An 18,900-nucleotide genomic window follows, 5' to 3' on the forward strand; every position below is an offset into this window, starting at 1 on the left:
GATACCCTCTTGTGGCTTCTACAGGTACTGCATTCATGTGTACAAACTCACACACATACACACACTAAGACTGTCTAGGTTTCTGTGTTAAACCTTCATTTAGGACTGATGGTACCTGTTCTAGAGGGAAGGCCAAGTGGGAAGGTGTGTCTATAGTGACCAATACACACAGCAACAGAAATTCTTCAAGCTTCAACACCCAGAGACATTTCTATAATGAACCACTATGCATTTGTAAATTTGATATTGAAAATAAAAATTCACATTTTTAAACGTGTTCTCCATAATATATTGCAGTACCTTTAATATTGGAAGGACTTCCGGGATCCCCTTTGGAGTCCCCGGGAACTCCTCAGGCCCTTTTTTTGCAGATAATTCTGAAAAGGAAAGGAAGTGAGGAAAAAGAGATGAGGAAGAAATGAGAGCAAGACAGAAGGAAAAAAAGGGAAATACAGAAGGATGGGAGAGGAGACAAAATGTGAATCTGGATTATTAAACCAGTCTACTAAATCAGTTATCTTTCTTAATTAATGATCTTAGAAATGACTCATTATCAGAATTTGACAAGATATCAAAACGTTTCTTTCGTGTACTTTAAGTTTTACTTATATCAAATAATCTTGAAAAAAAAAAAACCTCAAGAATTGTTTCTCAACAAGGTGGCGGCACCAGGGGAGTCTTAAGTCATTGCTCATCCCTGTGTTCTATAAAATCCATTTAAAAGAATGCACAACCTTATGGACTTAGACAAATACCGAAGAAATCCAGCCCAAACTAGAGGAATATAAATTATAAATATTTTAAAGCAACACAATATTTCCTATTTTAAAAACATATTTAATAACTCCAATGAAACAACATATTCATTCATAAATAGCCCATATTCCAGTGTTGACAGCAATTTCTTAACAAAGAATGAAAGCCTTAGGTTGTATTTAGCCCAGTGATGAACAGTGTAAAACAATTATCTTCCAAAAGTAACTCGTGCATGAAACAGTAAAACTGAATAAGAAACAGACTTTTAAAGATGGAATCGTTTTGGCTTTTTGCTTCCAGGAACAGGCAATCTAGAAAATGTCTCTTGACTGCAGAAAAGATAGAAAATACTTTTTAGACTCATAAGCTAAGAAGATAATAAAATAATAAATATGTGGCAAGGAGCTTGGAAGAGGAAATCGCGGGTGTAGAAAGGCAGGAAGGTGAACCAGGAATGGTAACACAGGTTTGCAGCCCCAATACTTGGGGTAGAGGCGAACAGATCAGGAGTTCAAGTGCAGCCTTTGCTACACAGCGAGTTCAAGGCCAGCCTGGGCTAACAGAGACCTCATCTCATTAAAAACAAAAACAAAGCCTACTTATCCTACTGGATACTATGAAAATTCTGAAGAGGGAAACCAGGCACCATTTTACAGCCCTGAGCAGCAGCCCTGACAGCAAATTAGGAATGAGATAATAAAAAAATGGCAGACCATTGCTTCCTCGCACAAATACTCAATGGAGAGTGTTTCTCTGTGCCAGGCAGTGTGGTGGGGGCCCAGAATGCAGCAGCACACAAACATGCTTTCTTCATTCGTGAAGGGTTTGCTGAGAAATGAATGAGGAAAGACATGAAAGGGAAGTGAGAGAGGAAGGGAGAGGAAGGAAGCTGGCAAAGGTGGAGTGTGTGGTGATGAGGAATGGAGAGGGGGATGTACAGATGAGGGAGAGGCCTTGCCCAGCCTCAAACCACAGGGCGTCTGCCATTTCCCCCATTTACCTGCACCATTCTGCCTAGCTCCTGTGAACGGCAGTTATCCTGTATTCTAATTTATGTCTACATCGCTGTTTGTCCATGCAGATGCTAAGTCTCATCATGCATTTCCTCTATCATGTACCTGCAGATTTTCTGAATTTTCTTTTGGGGCTCCCCAAAGACTCTAAGATCTCAGTTATTCGTAAGGTGATCTCTGACACCATCACAATGTCCAAATCTTCCAGTTGATAGCAGTGAATCACTTCACTTATGTGCCACAGGAGATAAACCCACTACAAAAAGAAAATGCAAATCAAAATCAGTTAACAGTAAATTGTATGAAGAGGCAAAGTTTTCACATTTTAGTTCTCCCTGACCACAACCAAGCATTATATAGGCCTCTTTATTAATGTATTTTAATCATAAACAACACAGAGTGAATTTAATGAAATATTTAACAATAAATGTGTTTACAAACATCCATAAATATTCACCTGCTTATAAAGTGCATGCCTGCAGCTACAATGAAACTTTATGATGTTATTGTTCCATATCATCAATATTTGCTATATTCTCAAAGTACAAAGTCAGCCAAGTGGCCAGGTGTTTCTGGCCCCACTGCAGGTGCTCAGAAATGGACTTTCATGACTATGTCCCCAAAGGAGAGCACATGAACCAGCTGGCATTCTCTGAGACCTGTGATGAAATGGTATTTATCTACCCATACTATCACTTAAAAGAGAACATGACCAAAATGTTAGATCAGTACAGTTTGTTGTAGAAAGCTCAGGCACACTAGAAATAAGAAGACATTTGTCACTAAATATTTTATCTAAGTTCCCAGTTTTATAATGCTCAAATCCTCCACTTTCTCCTTCCAGTGGCGGGGCAGGGGCGGGGGGGGGGGGGGTAGGCAACAGCTCTGTTAAGTAATATATATTATCAAGGAGAGTTCTAATATACATTATCAAGGAGCACTCTAATATATATTATGGAGCAGCACTCTAATATATATTATTGAGGAGCACTCTAATATATATTATTGAGGAGCACTCTAATATATTATTATCGAAGGGAGAAAAGGACCCTGGTGCTCCTGACTTATTCGTACTCTTATTTTTACTCTTCTTGATAAATGCCATCCAAGCTCATACGGCCTAGACATGTTGTATTTGTTCCTTCCTTTAAAAATGAAACCGTTTTCCACTCTTGGAAACCAAGCTGGGCCAGGGCACACATCCCAAGAAGGCTCAGTAAGCACTATAAAGAACAGCCTCCTACCGCCCACATCTGCAAAGGATATGAGTTATGGGATAGATCCTAGGGAAGGCCTAGATTGGAAATGTGTACGCAACTTGAATTAAAAAATAAAAATCATGGGCTGGAGAGATGGCTCAGAGGTTAAGAGCACCGACTGCTCTTCCAGAGGTCCTGAGTTCAATTCCCAGCAACCACATAGTGGCTCACAACCATCTGTAATGAGATCTGGCACCCTCTTCTGTATAAATAATAAATAAATCTTTAAAAAAAAAAAAAATAAAAAAAATAAAAAAAAAAATAAAAATCACACAACTCATGAGAAAGGAAAGCAAAAGGGAGTACTTTGTTGGTGCTGATCTTGTGAGAATATTTTGCAAAGTCGCTTTTGGACACGTTGATCCTCTGAATCCCAAGCTTGCATTTCTGCCATAAGAATGTTATTGTGTCCACAACGATGTCCTTATCAGGCTGAATACCCTACAGACAAAAATGACGAGTGCGTGAGTGAGAAGAACACGATGTGTGTCCGTAAGGTCAGTGTGGGTCAGGCAACATCCTCTAAGTGCTTCCCGTGTCCCAAGTCTCCCACCCCTCACCAAATCAGTGGACTAAGGCGAGCGCCTCCACCGCCGTTAACAGAGAGAGAGAGAGAACCCATGTGGTTTCCCACGGGTAAGTGACCAGGAAGTCACAGATGAGCGGGATTCACACCTAAGCAGTCATGAAGTCACAGATGAGCGGGATTCACACCTAAGCAGTCACACTCGCTGAGTCTCACCTAGCACTCTGTGAGCACTCTAGTTCAGCTCTCTAAAGAAAAAAACAGTCTGAAACATTTTCATCCAAGTCTGTGAACCAAGGAGTCCTCTCTAACCTGGCAAAGTCTACTTCTCGCTTTCTGAACTTCTTGTATTAAAATGATAAAGACCAGGGCAGAGGGGGTGGGCAGAGAGTGCAGGGGAGGGTGGAGGGGGGAGAGATTGCAGGGGAGGGTGGAGAGAGGAATGGGGAGAGAATGCAGGGCAGGGTTGAGAGAGGGGGTGGGGAGAGAATGCAGGGGAAGGTGGAGAGAGGGAGGGGAGAGAATGCAGGGGAGGGTGGAGAGAGGGGGTGGAGAGGGAATGGGGGGGGTAGAGAGAGAGGGTAGGGAGGGGATGCAGGGGAGGGTGGAGAGAGGGGGTAGGGAGAGAATGCAGGGGAGGGTGGAGAGAGGGATGGGGAGAGAATGCAGGGGAGGGTTGAGAGAGGGGGTGGGGAGAGAATGCAGGGGAGGGTAGAGAGAGGGGGTGGGGAGGGAATACAGGGGAGGGTGGAGAGAGGGGGTGGGGAGGGAATGCGGGGGAGGGTGGAGAGAGGGATGGGGAGAGAATGCAGGGGAGGGTTGAGAGAGGGGGTGGGGAGAGAATGCAGGGGAGGATGAAGAGAGGGATGGAGAGAGAATGCAGGGGAGGGTAGAGAGAGGGGGTGGGGAGGGAATACAGGGGAGGGTGGAGAGAGGGGGTGGGGAGGGAATGCGGGGGAGGGTGGAGAGAGGGATGGGGAGAGAATGCAGGGGAGGGTTGAGAGAGGGGGTGGGGAGAGAATGCAGGGGAGGATGAAGAGAGGGATGGAGAGAGAATGCAGGGGAGGGTAGAGAGAGGGGGTGGGGAGGGAATACAGGGGAGGGTGGAGAGAGGGGGTAGGGAGAGAATGCAGGGGAGGGTGGAGAGAGGGGGTGGAGAGAAAATGCAGGGGAGCAGATCTCTATGTGGGCATCATCACCACAGGGCCGGGGATGGGCTTGCCACCTCTCTGATTAGTCAGAAGAAAAGAGGACTCCCTCCCTCGTTATGTACGAACTGGGAGCTGAGTGAAATTCGTGATTGGAATAAAGCAAATGTGGCCTCTCCGGAAGCTCCGGGACTTAAGCTGGTATGCGCCACCATGCCACAGCACTTGGGGACAGAACAGACACCAAACTCTGGTAAATGTATCAAGCTGAGCTGAACTAAGACATATCATGTATTCTTTTTAAATGCATAAGCGAAAGGTCTTTGCCCTTTTAAACCTTGATTTGTTGTTGTTGTTGTTGTTGTTGTTGTTGTTGTTGTTGTTGTTAAGCTGGCCCATTATAATAATTATGTTTTCTGCCTGTCTTACAAAATTAAATACCCAAAAAAAAAAAACAAAAAAAAACAAAAAAAAAAAAAAAAAAAAAAGCCGGGCGGTGGTGGCGCACGCCTTTAATCCCAGCACTCGGGAGGCAGAGGCAGGCGGATCTTTGTGAGTTCGAGGCCAGCCTGAGCTACCAAGCGAGTTCCAGGAAAGGCGCAAAGCTACACAGAGAAACCCTGTCTCGAAAAACCAAAAAAAAAAAAAAAAAAAAAAAAAAAAAAAAATTAAATACCCTGCCGGGTCGGTTGATGAAGGTTGATATAATCCCAGCCTTAGTCACTAGTCACGTTCCTACTCATGAGGCTGGGACAGACAGAGGACCTCAACTCCAAGGCCAGCCTGGGCAACTTAATGACATTCTGTCTCAAAATCCAAAGTCAAAGGTGGTCCGGGGAGCTAGCTCTGGGATAGAATACTTGCCTCGCTACATGCAGCCCTGTGTTCTATCCCAAGCACTGAGAGAGAGAGAGAAAATCTACTACAGATTCCAAGAAACTCTAATAAATTCAGAAGAAATAGAAATACTGTAAGAACAGAGCATATTTAATCCCCTATTGTTTCATCTACCTGGGTAAACAGTAATGCAAAACTTTATCATTACAATGTCTGCTCTTCATAATCATAAACCTAAATTTCAAATACAATGTCATGAGAATTCCACTATTATATACAAAAGCAACGAAAACAGATTTAGGGTACCACTGCTCAAAACTGCCTTCCAGGGAAGCTCAGACACACCTTAGGGACCCTGGGATCCAAATTTAAAAGTAGTGCTAGAAGACCAGGGATGATGCAGCTCAGAGGCAGAGCACTTGTCAAGTCAGACCCTAGGGTCAATCCCTCCCTGCCCCTGGGGGATAGGAGGAGGGAAGGTGAAGGGAAGGGAAAGGGGAAGAGAGGAGAGAGAGAGAGAGAGAGAGAGAGAGAGAGAGAGAGAGAGAGAGAGAGATATCATATCTCACTTACCAAGATCATGAATTCACAGGAACCTGAGATACACAGTAAGTCCCTCTTTCCAAATCCAAAAATGGGAGTTGGGGCAGACCTGAGACACTGGTTTTACCCAAGCACCAGCACATGGGCCATTTCTAAAATCTGGGCACTGTGTGAGAAGTGACACTAAGCAGGCATTGTCACCATGGGCTGATGATAAGCACCATGGCCATAATGCACTAAACATACTCGCTCTCCCTCAGAACCACCTCCCGGGTTCCCCCATCTTTGGATGAATTACAGCTAGCCTAGGACTTCTCCCTAAAGGGGCAGATTGACACCCATGACAATAAAAAGGGACGAAAGGCTCCAAGCCAGCAACCGACGCAACGATGTGTTCTCTAATGAGCAAATAATTAAGAACTTTGGGAGCAGATCTCGTCATGTTTTCAAGCTAGGCCAGACTGCTAAAAGGTATTTCCTCCCACACTGCTACAACTTATTCCAAAGAGGTACTTCACCTTGGAAGGGGAGCACACACAGTAATGAAGAATGGCCGCCAAGTGAAAAATGTCTTCTGAGTACCCACAGCTCCTCACACAGGACTCTGCAAACCAAAGGCAGACATTGAGAGCAGGAAACCAACTTCTAGGCCTCGAGGACAAAACACAGAAGTGCCACAAAAATGGCGCACGTGATGCCCAGACCGTTCATCATGCCAGTACGCTGTTTAAAATGTTTTCTTGTCAAAATTAATCTCAGTAGCTGTAGCTCAATATCAATAGACTAATGTTTTTATTATTAATCCACAACACATGTGCCAACTATGTCCAAAGAGAAGTTGAGAAGGCTTACAATACTAGGACGATCTGAAATGAGGCGACTGGAGAAATGTATAAAGGTATTGATTCAGATACTGATAGAAGAAAGTCTATCACTATGGGTACAAATGATTTACTGTGAGGGAGCAGCTATGTGATGCCTAAAAGAACATGGGAAATTGTGATGTTTTATTTGTGCAACCCAATAAAGTTTATCTGAGGATCAGAGGAAAAAGCCAGCCACTGCATTAAACATAGAAGTCAGGCAATGGTAGCACACGCCTTTAATCCTGTCACTTGGGAGGCAGGGATCCATCTGATCTCTGTGAGTTCAAGGCCACACTGGAAACAGAGCCAGGTGTGGTGGCACACACGTTAAATTCCAACACTAGTTAACCATAGAGGTCTGGAGGTCTGTACAGACAGACAGGAAGTGATAGAGCTGAACAGGAAGAGGAAGTGATGTAACTGGAGAGAGAGCAAATGAGATGGCAGAACACAAAAGCAGATAGGCATGGGTACACAGGAAGGAGGTCTCTTTGGAAGCTGAGGGTCGGTAAGGTGAGGTTGACTTGTGGCTTTTCCTTTTCCTCTGATCTCTCAGGTTTTAACCCCAATATCTGGCTCCGGGTTTTTTATTTAATAAGACTATTCAACAATTCATCTACAGAAAATAAACAAAGCTCACTGATCTAAAGGCAGATTAGATGCTAAATTATCTGTAAAATGACACTTAAATCATTGAAGTCCTACCATGGAAAACCCTGCATCAGCCATTTCCCATCCCCCTTTGCCCTTTGCCCTTAGCCCTTCGATCAGCAGCCCTGCTCACCTCCCACTTCCTGTAACACCTACATAGGACTTCCTTCCTGTGTCAACCGCAGTTGGTGCATGGTGACTTCGCATCGCTGGACACCCAGCTGTTTCTGACCTACCACACTCCCAAACTCCACTGTTCCTAGCCACACAGTCACTGCTGCCGAACCCGCGGTCACCAGGCACACCCCTAGTCTTTAAGCCTCGACCATGCTTTGTCTCACCTCGCCTGACAAGACCATCTTTTCTCACATAGAGCAATTGTTGTTGTTTTTTTTTTAATGCAGCTAAATACTCACCATGACAAGCAATATGTTTTAGATAAATTTGAATGGGCTGTGCCTGCTTATCATTTTCCAGAGGGAAGATCGAGCCTTTGTTTTTCTTTAAATTGATCAGTGGCTCTACTGCGACCAGAAGAATTAAATCCTTCTCTGCTTTCTTCAATTCGACGCTATCCTGCTTCTGAGAAAAAGTATACCCCACAAGGTAATTAGCAAGTCCACGCCATTTTAACAGAACAGAAAACAAATGAAGAGCTTTGCATGTGTTACCTGGAGAAAGTAAATAAGCTGTCCAGCTAGTGATTCAAACAATCCCCATTCCTCGTAAGTGAAAGCCAGCTTTGCAAATTTTACAGCAGCGAGTGCAGAAATGACGTTTTTCCTTTCCACCACATGCTCCAGGAGACTCGTTGTTGGGAAATCCAGTTTTCCATGTGTACTAACATTTGAAACTAGAAAAGGAGAGGGGAATGTCTGGGCGTCATTCATGCAAAGAGATAAGGTTTAGAATCTGAGTGAGTGAGATCAAAGAAATTCTCACTTGTGGTGGTTTGAATGGGAATGGCCCCCATAGACGCCTGTGTTTGAAGCTTTGACCCATAGGGAGCGGCACTGTTAGGAGGTGTGGCCTTGCTGGAGTAGGTGTGGCCCTGTTGAGGAAGCGTGCTACTCTGGGGTGGATTTTGAGGTCTCATATGTTCAAGCTATGTCCAGTGTGGCACACAGTTTCTTTCTGCTGCCTGCAAATCAAGGTGTAGAATTCTCAATTCCTCCTCCAGCACTATGTCTGCCTGCATGCTGCCATGTTTCCCGCTACAATGAAAATGGACTAAACCTCTGAAACTATAAGCCAGCCTCAATTAAATGTTTCCTTTATAAGAATTATTGCCGGTGGTGGTGGCGCAAGCCATTAATCCCAGCACTCGGGAGGTAGAGCCAGGCAGATCTCTGTGAGTTCCAGGCCAGCCTGGGCTACAAAGTGAGTTCCAGGAAAGGCGCAAAGCTACACAGAGAAACCCTGTCTTGAAAAAAAAAAGAATTATCATGGTCATGGTGTCTCTTCACAGCAATAGAAACCCTATAACATCACTTGAGAATTTTTTTTAATTGAAAATAGATTCTTTTTCATATAAAATATTCTGATCATAGTTTCCCCTTCCCCAGTTTCTCTCAGAACTTTTTTAATGAATACATGATGTGTTGTTTTCATTAAAGTATGGAGTCAGAAGCTCACTGCCTTCAGGTGGACACACACACACACACACACACACACACACACACACACACACACACACACACTAAAGTTATTCAAGCTAACATCTGTCTTCCTATATCTCCTCCTAGGTAGACATTAGAGCCAAATCAGCTGGCTACTTCCATGTGGTGGTGGGGCACACCTTTAATCCCAGTGCTTGGGAGGCAAAGGTGGACAGATCCCTATGAGTTTGAGGCTAGCCTGGTCTGCAGAGTGAGTTCCAGGACAGCCAGGGCTACACAGAGAAACCCTGTCTTGAAAAAAACAAAATTGGCTGGCTACTGCAAGGCCACAGAAGGTAAGTTCATGTGGAAAGCAAATTAAATATGCAAGTATTTTCAAAGAAAACCCACGAAGTAAGCATCCTTCACCTCAGGAAGCCGAAAAATGGAGCAGAGAGAATGAGAATTTAAGCACAGTGATCTCTCAGAAGCGAGAAGACCTCAGAAGCATGAAGTGAGAATTGGGCCCCTAGAGAAAGGAACGAGCGGGGATTGCATCTGAAGTCTGCCAGTGCTGAATCTACAAACTGGGTGGGTGGACAGAAGGCCGGGACAGAAAAAAATAAAGCACAAATGAGTGACATGGAAATTCACATTGAGGAGCCCTCTCAGAAGTGACGAAAAGGAAAAAAAAAAAAGGAGGGGGAAAAAGAGACGAGAGGTTGGTGATGAGTGTAAAAATGTTGACATTTGTTTTGTATGAAGAAAGAAAGGTGGATACAGAGAAGAAATGAAAAAGTAATGGGAAATTAAAAAAAAAAAAAAAAAGGCAAGAGCTCAAAATGCCTCCTGCACCGCTGGATCCAGCTGTGGTGAGACACAAGAATAACATAAGAAAGATAAGAATACAAAGTCTAAAGTCTAGAGAGCGATGAGGTTTAACTAACATTCAACTCCCCCACACCTGGGTTCGGTCCTCAGCTGGGGGGGGGGGAGGGGGCGGACATAGTGGGAACCCTAATGCTGTCAATGATGCCACGAGATTGCATCATTCACTCACGGCAAGCTGGAATATTAAATGGCACAGTAAACTTGGAGACAGCGGCAGCAATCTCTCCCAAAACTAAATATACAGTTGTCCTAGGAGTGAGCAATTAGACCATAGAAGTGGTACGTTATTTTCAAACAAAAGTCCATAGCGGTTTTATGCCTAATAGCCCCAAACTGAGACAACACAAAATGTCTCTCCATGAGTGACTGGTTAAACAAACTGGCACGTCTGTGCCACCACACACCAGCCAGCAGTAATAGTGGACAGCTGCCACACAACTGGACACCTGACCGCAGGACACTGCTGAGTGAGGAAACAGGATGAGCATAAGCTGATGATAAGGATATTACAGTCAACGGGGAAAGGGAGCTGTCTTCAAAAATGGTGCTGTGTCAACTAGACAGCCGCAAGAATAAACAAATGGCGATCTCTACTTCATACCCACAGAAATAGCATCCATGTGGACCTTGTGCAAGAAATGAAGCAACAGAACTTACAGAAGAAGACATGGTAGTACACTAGGGCATTGAGAAGGCAGAACCTTCTTAAATAGGACACAAAAAGGATTAACTATAAAGGATGTGTTGGCAAACTGGACGACATGGAAATTTAAGAGTGTCTGGGGTCTGGAGAGATGGTGCAATGGTTAAAAGTATTGGCTGCTCTCCCCAGAACCCACAGAGTGGCTTACAACCATCAGTAATTCTGGTTCCAGGGAAACAGACCCCCTCTTGTGGCACACAGTGGTACACAAACGTAAATGCAGGCAAAAGACTCAGACACAAAACATAAAAATAAAATTAATAATTCCTGTCGTAACAGAGACCATTGAGAGAATGGAAAGTGGGCCTGGAGAGGTGGCTCAGTCAGTCATGAGGATGAGCTCCGTTTAGCCATGTAAAACGCCAGGCATGGCGGCACGCTGTAATCCAGAGCTAAGGAAGAAGAAAGAAGAGCATCCCCCGGGCCTGCTGGCCAGTCAGTCTAACAAAACCAGTAAGCCCGTCTCAAACAAACAAACAGAAAACACCATTGAGGGAGATTCCTGAAGTCAGCCTCTTGTCTTCACACACACACACACACACACACACACACACACACACACACACACACAGTGCTAACGAGTATGAACAATCCCACAAACAAACAAACAAACAAACAAACAAACAAAAACCAGCATCTATAAATCCCTGTAGTAAATGTCTGAACTAATGGTACAGTGTTGAAGGTTTTTCATCTATGGTCAGATTGGGACAGCGCGGCCATCAGCCCGTGTCTGGTGATTCCAGTCAGTGCAATAAATCAGGAAACGAAGGGGAAACATTAAGAGATTAAAGCCTGAAAAGAAAGAAATGTAATTCTCATTACTCAAAGATGATGAGTAATTTAGGGGAAAGGAAAGTCCTGCAAATGAATTACTGGTCACTGGATTCAAGGTCAATATGTACATTTGATACTCATTTCTCACATATGAGCCATCATGCTGAAGGTGTTTGTTATCAGTGTCTACCACAAAATATTAACATGTACTTACGAATCAAGAGCTCTTTCCCAGCCATGAAGAGTTCTAAGACAACATCGCGGAGCTCCACTTCATCCGTGACCAGAGGTCCGGTCTGCAGGATCCGCCTGCTTGAGTCAGAAAGAGCTTCCAGGACAGCCAGAAAGCGGGACGAGGTGCTATCAAACAGCTCATCCAGCAGCCGTTCCGTGACCGTCCGTGGCCACACCATCTAGACGTGAAAGAAAGCCAAAGGTACCAGGTGATGCGGAGGGAGCAGTCAGTCCGACAGCGGGACAGTCGCTTTGGGACCCTTTACACCACTACAGACTCCGTTTGAGTAAGTCACGACACCAAGGACGCCGCTGTTTCTTGTGTGCCGGTGTGTCCAAGGCAGTATAGAAAAACTACTTAGTGTGGCCATTTATCAAGGTCGTATTGTCTCCACGTGCCTTGTGGCACCCCGGTGACAGCCACAGGCAGGTGAGACTCAAACTTTGTTGGCCTGAAATCCCTTGGGGATGCCTTTTAGATTCAAGGCCAAATGTCCAGAAAAATCTGTGGGTTTAGGTCAGGCCGTGTTGATAAATACTGCAGGAAATTCTTATGCAGAATGTCCTCAAACTGAAATCTGAAACACTGTTTTATGGTGTAAATAACTTGGGATTTAGTGGTTACTGCTATGGAAGGTTTGATCGGCTATATACCAAAAGCAAGCGGCTGTGTAGGCCTCTGAGACATCCAGCCACCCTCCTTCGTACTGAGTGACTTCACCTGCAGGAGTTTGCTTTAGAATTATTGCCTGTCACAAACGGCCAGGTCTCTGCCTGTAGGCTGCCTGTAGGGAGGCTGGTGCCTGTAAGTTGGCATTTCCAGAACTAATATCCAGCTGGAAAATGCCAGCCACATTCCCATGATCCCCTTGTTTATTTCTTCTTCTAAGGGCAAAGCTGGAAAGAGAGACAGAAATGGACAAAGCTGCCCTGAGCCATGTTTTCCTAGTACTAGCCTCCTGACCCATTAGTCTTTGTCTTTGATTCCACAGGCCAATCGTACATCATAAAACTCAAGAAAAGTTGAAGTCTATGTCTCTCTCTCTCTCTCTCTCTCTCTCTCTCTCTCTCTCTCTCTCAACAGAGGTGAGGCCTCCTCTGAAGATTTGTACTAGAGGTTAAAACAGTGCTTTAAAAATATATTTTAAAAAAATAAAAATATATTTAAATACTATAATAAGCTTTTTAATAATTAGAAGTATCATCAATAAAATGATGTTTTCTGCTAATTGGTGAAAAGAACAGCCAGCCTGGGATACACAGTGAATTCTAGACCACCCTAGGCTACAAAGTGAGACCCTGTCTTAAAAAAAGCAACAGGATTTTTTTTAAGGAGCCCCAAATAACTGAATTTTAATATGATTTTATCTAGAAATGTAAATATTTTCTAAAGATATTTTTAATTTTGCTAAAAGAATAACCACACCTCCTAACTGGGTGCTCAGTGGCAGCCCTGCAGATTCAGATATCTAAATTTGGTTTCCACAAGGGAAAAGAAATCACAGAGGAAAACAAATCACCCCTGCCCTCTCCACAGGGGGCAGCGGTACAACTTAAGGATACCAGATGTTGGACCTCCAACAGCTCAACAAGAAACTGCCTGAGGTATGACAAGCTACCAGCCCCAGCAACTGGAGAGCATTGAGCAGTGTGGGATACGATTTTAAAGGTATGGAGTAGATACTCTTCAGGGATCAATACTCAAAATAGTCATGCTCCATAACAGTGGACTGGCCCTGTGCCCAAGATAATATTTGTAAATAGCATTAATTTAAAAGGGAAAGGGGGTCGTCCCTGAATAGCGTGAGCTCTAAGGAGAGAGCAGTCGGGGTTGGCACTATGAGAAGGCACTGGACTCGGGTTCACCTTCCCGTGCTGCTGGGGCGTGTGACCCCGAGCCGGTGACAGAAACACTCTTGAGCCCTGATTTCTCCACGTGTAGTTGGAACGCACCACAGCAGGTGGCAGCATCCAAGCTCCCTCCCAGGATCGGAGATTCTGTGGCTCTTCTGTCAGAGCCTGCTCATCCTCTTTCCCCCGCTTGCCTACATTTCCAGTCCCCGCACAGGCGCTCACAGAGGAGAGCTCGCTGGTGCCCGTCTACAATGATCAGAAATAGCTTCGGGGAAGGAGAATGGAGCCCGGGGGACCCTGAGCTCAGAAAGGTGACAGGGAAGAGAAAAGAAAGAAGGGATGGAGGGAGGACAGCAGGGTGGGAGGGAAGGGCTGAACCCCACAAAGAGTACCTGTTTCCCTCCCCCAAGGCAGTATTTAATGCTGAGGTTAGAGGGGACATCTGACTAGTTACAATACCGGAGAAGTATACCACTTCCATGCTGGGCATCATGGCTCCCCTAAGTTCTCTGTCCTTCCCTCCAGAACTGCTCCCAGGCCTCCTCCTGGATAGCCACTCAGCAGGGACCCCTGGTGACCCTCTGCTGGCTCCTAACTCCAACGGGAAATTACTTTGGAATCCTCTGAGATGCGGGGGCTGTTCGGTGCTCTCTCGTATAGCCCAGCTCACGACACTCCTAATGAGAGACCCTCAAAGCTAATGCCAAGTGGCCCAAGGCAAGGGCCTGTGCAGACCCACTCAAGACTGTCCATTTGCAAGGGGCTTGCCTGAAAACCTTTCCCAAGCTCATCTTCCGCCTCTCAGCCATCATGGCTGCAAAACTAGGATAATGTAAGGCACAGAAAAGAGAAATGGATGCTGTGAGACCGTATCTCAGGTGGAAAGACATTCCATTGCTCTAAAATCTGGGGCAGGATTTAATCATTAGCAACTAGGCTTAAAACATACAGGCAGATTGCAAAGTGGACTTCTAGAGAAAGACCCTGGGGACTTACACTCTGGGCTTCCTTTAGGTTAATTCTGATCTTCGGTCTAAACACAGCTTTGCTTTTTCTTCTAGACTCATACACTCCCCTTTTGAAGATCATCACAGCCATCTGTCTCCAAGAGAAGAATCACATATGAAATCACCACAGGATGCACGCCTCAGCCACGAAGATTGAGCGCTTCATCAACAGCGCTGTGCAGTACATTTCTTCCATGTCATGAAATTTTCATACCTTTATCGTGGCCTCTCTGTAATATTTTCGGGACTCTTCCTGACACTGGGAGGAACTCATTAATTCCAGTTGCCTTAACTCATCAATTTTAGCTAATGCACGTCGAGCAAATGCCTGTGTTGCAATTAAAACAAATTTAATCCACAATAAGTTGGAGAACAGTGATTAAAAATGTATAAAAATGGTATGTTTTGATGTCTGAGGCATTTGACTTAATCTGAATTAAACTGCGGGCTGCTGTTGATTCCGTATAACACAGTAGCTCTCCAATCAATCATTTCCTATGAGCACCATTAAGCTCTATAAATCTAAAGTTAATAAACATCCTGACACATTAACTTTATGAATTATAGGATTTTTAGAAGAAAGCCAAAATGTGGATTAAACAGAACCTTTGTACAGAGTACTGCTCCGCTAACAATGCCTACAAGCATGCTCACACTGGAAAGCACACACACGCACATGCACACACATACACCACCCTGAGACGGTCTTATCGAATTTCAACCTTCTTAGCATAACGTAAGATGTAATCTCTTCAACTGCTCACATGCTGACCACTACAGTGTGGCGTCTCTAAAGGGCCTTATTCAGATCTCCAATAGCCACTGTAGAGGAAATCCTGAAGAACCTGAAGGAAAGGCAGGAAGAAGGCGGGCTAGCTCGTGGAACCGTTTCATCACGTGATGATTCTCTAGAGACAATAACAAGGGTTCAGAAGAGCCCTTGAGAAGAGTTAAGTAGCAAAAGGTTGCATCACAGGCCGCTCCAGAGTACAACAGACAGCACATCGGACTTCCAAAATTTCATGTCATTGCTTTTGCCTTTTTTTTTAAAATACTTTACTCATAGCTTTTAAAAGCGAAAAGTCCCAGGCCAGTTGCAACATTAGAATTAAGGGATGTATAGATTTTCCAGTAAGCGGCAATCCCAATAAGGATCAAAACGTCGGAACGACCAGTGTTCCTCCCCCACCACGGCAGTAGCGATTGCAGACTCTGCCTCCCCTAGAGTACTCAAGGTCATCATGCGTATGTGCTGAGCAGCTTTTAGAATTATCCTGAGCTGTGAAGATATTCTAGCAGGGTTTGAGTTCGGATGCTCCTCTAGCTAGGGACTGCTACCACCTAACTGTTCAGAATTAATCCAGGGAGGAAAAAACAAATGTAAGAAACGATTGGTGGCTAAATTATGTCTATGGGGTTGTGAACAGATCAGGAGCAGGTGTGAGCACAGCTGTGAAAGCTGTGTCTTGCACTAGGCTCCAAGCCAAGGGGCTAAGGGAGGACTGAGCTCCGAGCAACAGGCCTCTCACCAGGCTGTGTGAGCATCCTGGGGCAAGGATGCACTGGCCGGAAGAAAGAGGTGTGGTTCTCTGATTTTCACAGGAGAGTGAAACACACCCACATATACACATACACACACAAACACATTCACTGACAAGTGAGTGCTGTGTACAGAATGGAAGATAGGCTTTTAAATTTATACTGAGAGCCCGTGCCAACCAATGGGAGCCCCTGCCAGCTTGTTAGATGTCAAACGTTCAGTCTAAGAGACGTGCCAAAAAAGAGGGGACCAGATACAGCTAATAAGCCTGGAGGCAGCGGAAAGTCAGGGAGTGTAATACGGAGCCTCAAACGGAGCAGGGAAGGAGGAGCCCCCCTCCCCCCCCCCCCCCCCCGTGTGAGAACAGCAGAGGGGAGGGAGATGGGGAGACGGTTCCATGGGTACAGCGCTCACTGCACAAGCGCGAGGACCTGAGTTCGGGTCCCCACAACCCAAGGAAAGCCAGACGCAGGAGCTCACATCTGTAATCTCAGCGTCGCTATGACAATACGGGAAACAGAGATGGGCAAAGCCCTGGAGGCTCATGGGCCAGCCAGCCTGGAAGAAGCAACAGCAGGCAAGAGACCCTGCCAGAGACAAAGCGAAAAGCAAGGCCCAACACCCAAGGATGTCCTCTGACCTCCACATGTGCACTGTGGTGCCCGCGCACACACACACACACACACACACACACACATACACACACACACACATACATACATACATACATACACACATACATACATACATACATACATACACACATACACACACATACATACATACATACACATACACACACACAAACACATATACACATACATATACACACATACACACACACACATACATACATACACACACATACACACACACATACACACACACACATACACACACACATATACACACACATACACTTACACACATATATATACACATATACACACACACATACATACATACATACACACACATATATACGTACATACACACACATATACACATACACATACACACATATATATACACACACGTACACACACATACACACACACACACACATACACACACATACACACACACACACACACACACACACACACACACACACACACACACCGAGAGAACACAAAGCAGTGAGAAAGCCACAAAACAGAACAGCCGAGAAAACGTCTTCAGACAAGACAGGCGTCCCCTGGCTCTGCCTCTTTCCAGGCCTCTGGCTGGTCTCCTGAGACACAGGAAGGAGAGAGTGTCTGATACGCTGTGTTTCCAGCGAACACCGACGCCGCCGCCATCTGAAGGGCACGTACCTCGCCGTGGATGCCAGTCTGGCAGTCGTAGTGGCACTGGCAGACGGCCGTGTAGAGAGTGGCTCTCCAGGTCAGGTACCTGACGGACAGGAGCGGGACAGAGGACTCCATGCACACGCTGGCCCACAGCAGGTACTCTAAGGCCTGGGGAGGGAAGCAGAGCACACCGCGGGGCTGGTTCTCACCTCTTACACTGACCGTGATATTAGTTAGAATCACCGAGGTCTGAGCCATGAGTGCTGGTGCTGGCTGCTCCAATCAGAGTCATTATAAACAACGAGTCAGAGAAAACAAACATTCTGTGTGTGCCTACATGTTCATATTATGATGGTGTGTGTGCACATGTATGCATTTGCATGTAGAGGCCAAAGTCAACATCAGTGTCTTCCTCAATTGTTCTCCCTCTTCTTCGAGACCCACTCTCTCACTGACTCAGCCGGACTGGCTGGCCAGCTAGCACCTAAGATCTGCCTGTCTCCACCTCCCCGATGCTGGACTGCAGGCATGCAGCTGTGCTTGGCTTCTTTTTAAACATGGGTTCTGGAAATCAAATTCAGGTCTTCGTGTTTGTAAAGCCAGTACTTTACCAAGGGCCCGTCTCCCCATCCCCTGAGTTGAGAAAGACCCAAATCTCAAAGTAGCCGTTTTAGAGTGTCTTTATTGTTCTAGAACAGCTCCTGACATGGCCTGGGAGCTGAGCTCATTTTGAGAACATTCTTCGGGTGTGAACTGTAGTCTGGGAGCTGTTCAAAGCTGCTAGCTCGTCTGTGGAATCGGGGTGTTACCTTGGTTCAGGGGGATGGGGAAAATGAGAAGGGCTTACCACTGCAGACTTCCAGTGCTCACCAGAGACAGTCAGACTGAAATCAGAGACACTTAGGCTGCACTCCCAGTTCAGTCTCTCTCTAGGTCTCAATCATCCCATCTGCACCATGGGAACTTTAACACAACCCAGCCAGGCGGCTCTGGAGAAAGAGTCAACGCACATGATGCTCTAGGCATAGTGATCAGTACTCTGTCAGTGCGTGTCCTAGGGTTTCTATTGCTGTGATGGAACACCATGACCGAAAGCAAGCTGGGGAGGGAAGGGTTTATGTGGCTTACACTTCCACACTGTAGTTCATCACTAAAGGAAGTCAGGACAGAACTCAAGTAGGGCAGAAAACGGAAGGCAGGAGCTGAAGAAGAGGCCATGGAGGAGTGCTGCTTTCTGGCTTGCTCTCCGTGGCTTGCTCAGCCTGCTCTCTTGTAGAACCCAGAACAGAACCACCAGCCCAGGATTGGCCCCACCCACAATGGCCTGAGCCCTCCCATATCAATCACTAATTAAGAAAATGCCCTAGAGGCTTGCCTATGGCCCAAGCTTATGGAAGCATTTCCT

General features: G+C 45.5%; 1 protein-coding gene across 1 annotated transcript in view; it reads right to left on the bottom strand.

The window, feature by feature from the left end:
* Nucleotides 1-18,900, bottom strand: part of Cfap54 (cilia and flagella associated protein 54) — a 297,311-nt gene that overhangs the window by 251,074 nt on the left and 27,337 nt on the right. The window contains exons 6-15 of the mRNA XM_042263184.2: nucleotides 17,520-17,663; nucleotides 14,878-14,991; nucleotides 14,653-14,754; nucleotides 11,783-11,981; nucleotides 8,271-8,452; nucleotides 8,016-8,181; nucleotides 6,601-6,686; nucleotides 3,335-3,469; nucleotides 1,875-2,025; nucleotides 301-377 (exon numbers count right to left, since the gene is read on the bottom strand). Of these exons, the coding sequence (XP_042119118.2) occupies nucleotides 301-377; nucleotides 1,875-2,025; nucleotides 3,335-3,469; nucleotides 6,601-6,686; nucleotides 8,016-8,181; nucleotides 8,271-8,452; nucleotides 11,783-11,981; nucleotides 14,653-14,754; nucleotides 14,878-14,991; nucleotides 17,520-17,663 (1,356 nt within the window). The remainder of the gene's footprint in view (nucleotides 1-300; nucleotides 378-1,874; nucleotides 2,026-3,334; nucleotides 3,470-6,600; nucleotides 6,687-8,015; nucleotides 8,182-8,270; nucleotides 8,453-11,782; nucleotides 11,982-14,652; nucleotides 14,755-14,877; nucleotides 14,992-17,519; nucleotides 17,664-18,900) is intronic.

Source organism: Peromyscus maniculatus, chromosome 18, assembly GCF_049852395.1.
Source record: "Peromyscus maniculatus bairdii isolate BWxNUB_F1_BW_parent chromosome 18, HU_Pman_BW_mat_3.1, whole genome shotgun sequence".
NCBI lineage: Eukaryota > Metazoa > Chordata > Mammalia > Rodentia > Cricetidae > Peromyscus > Peromyscus maniculatus.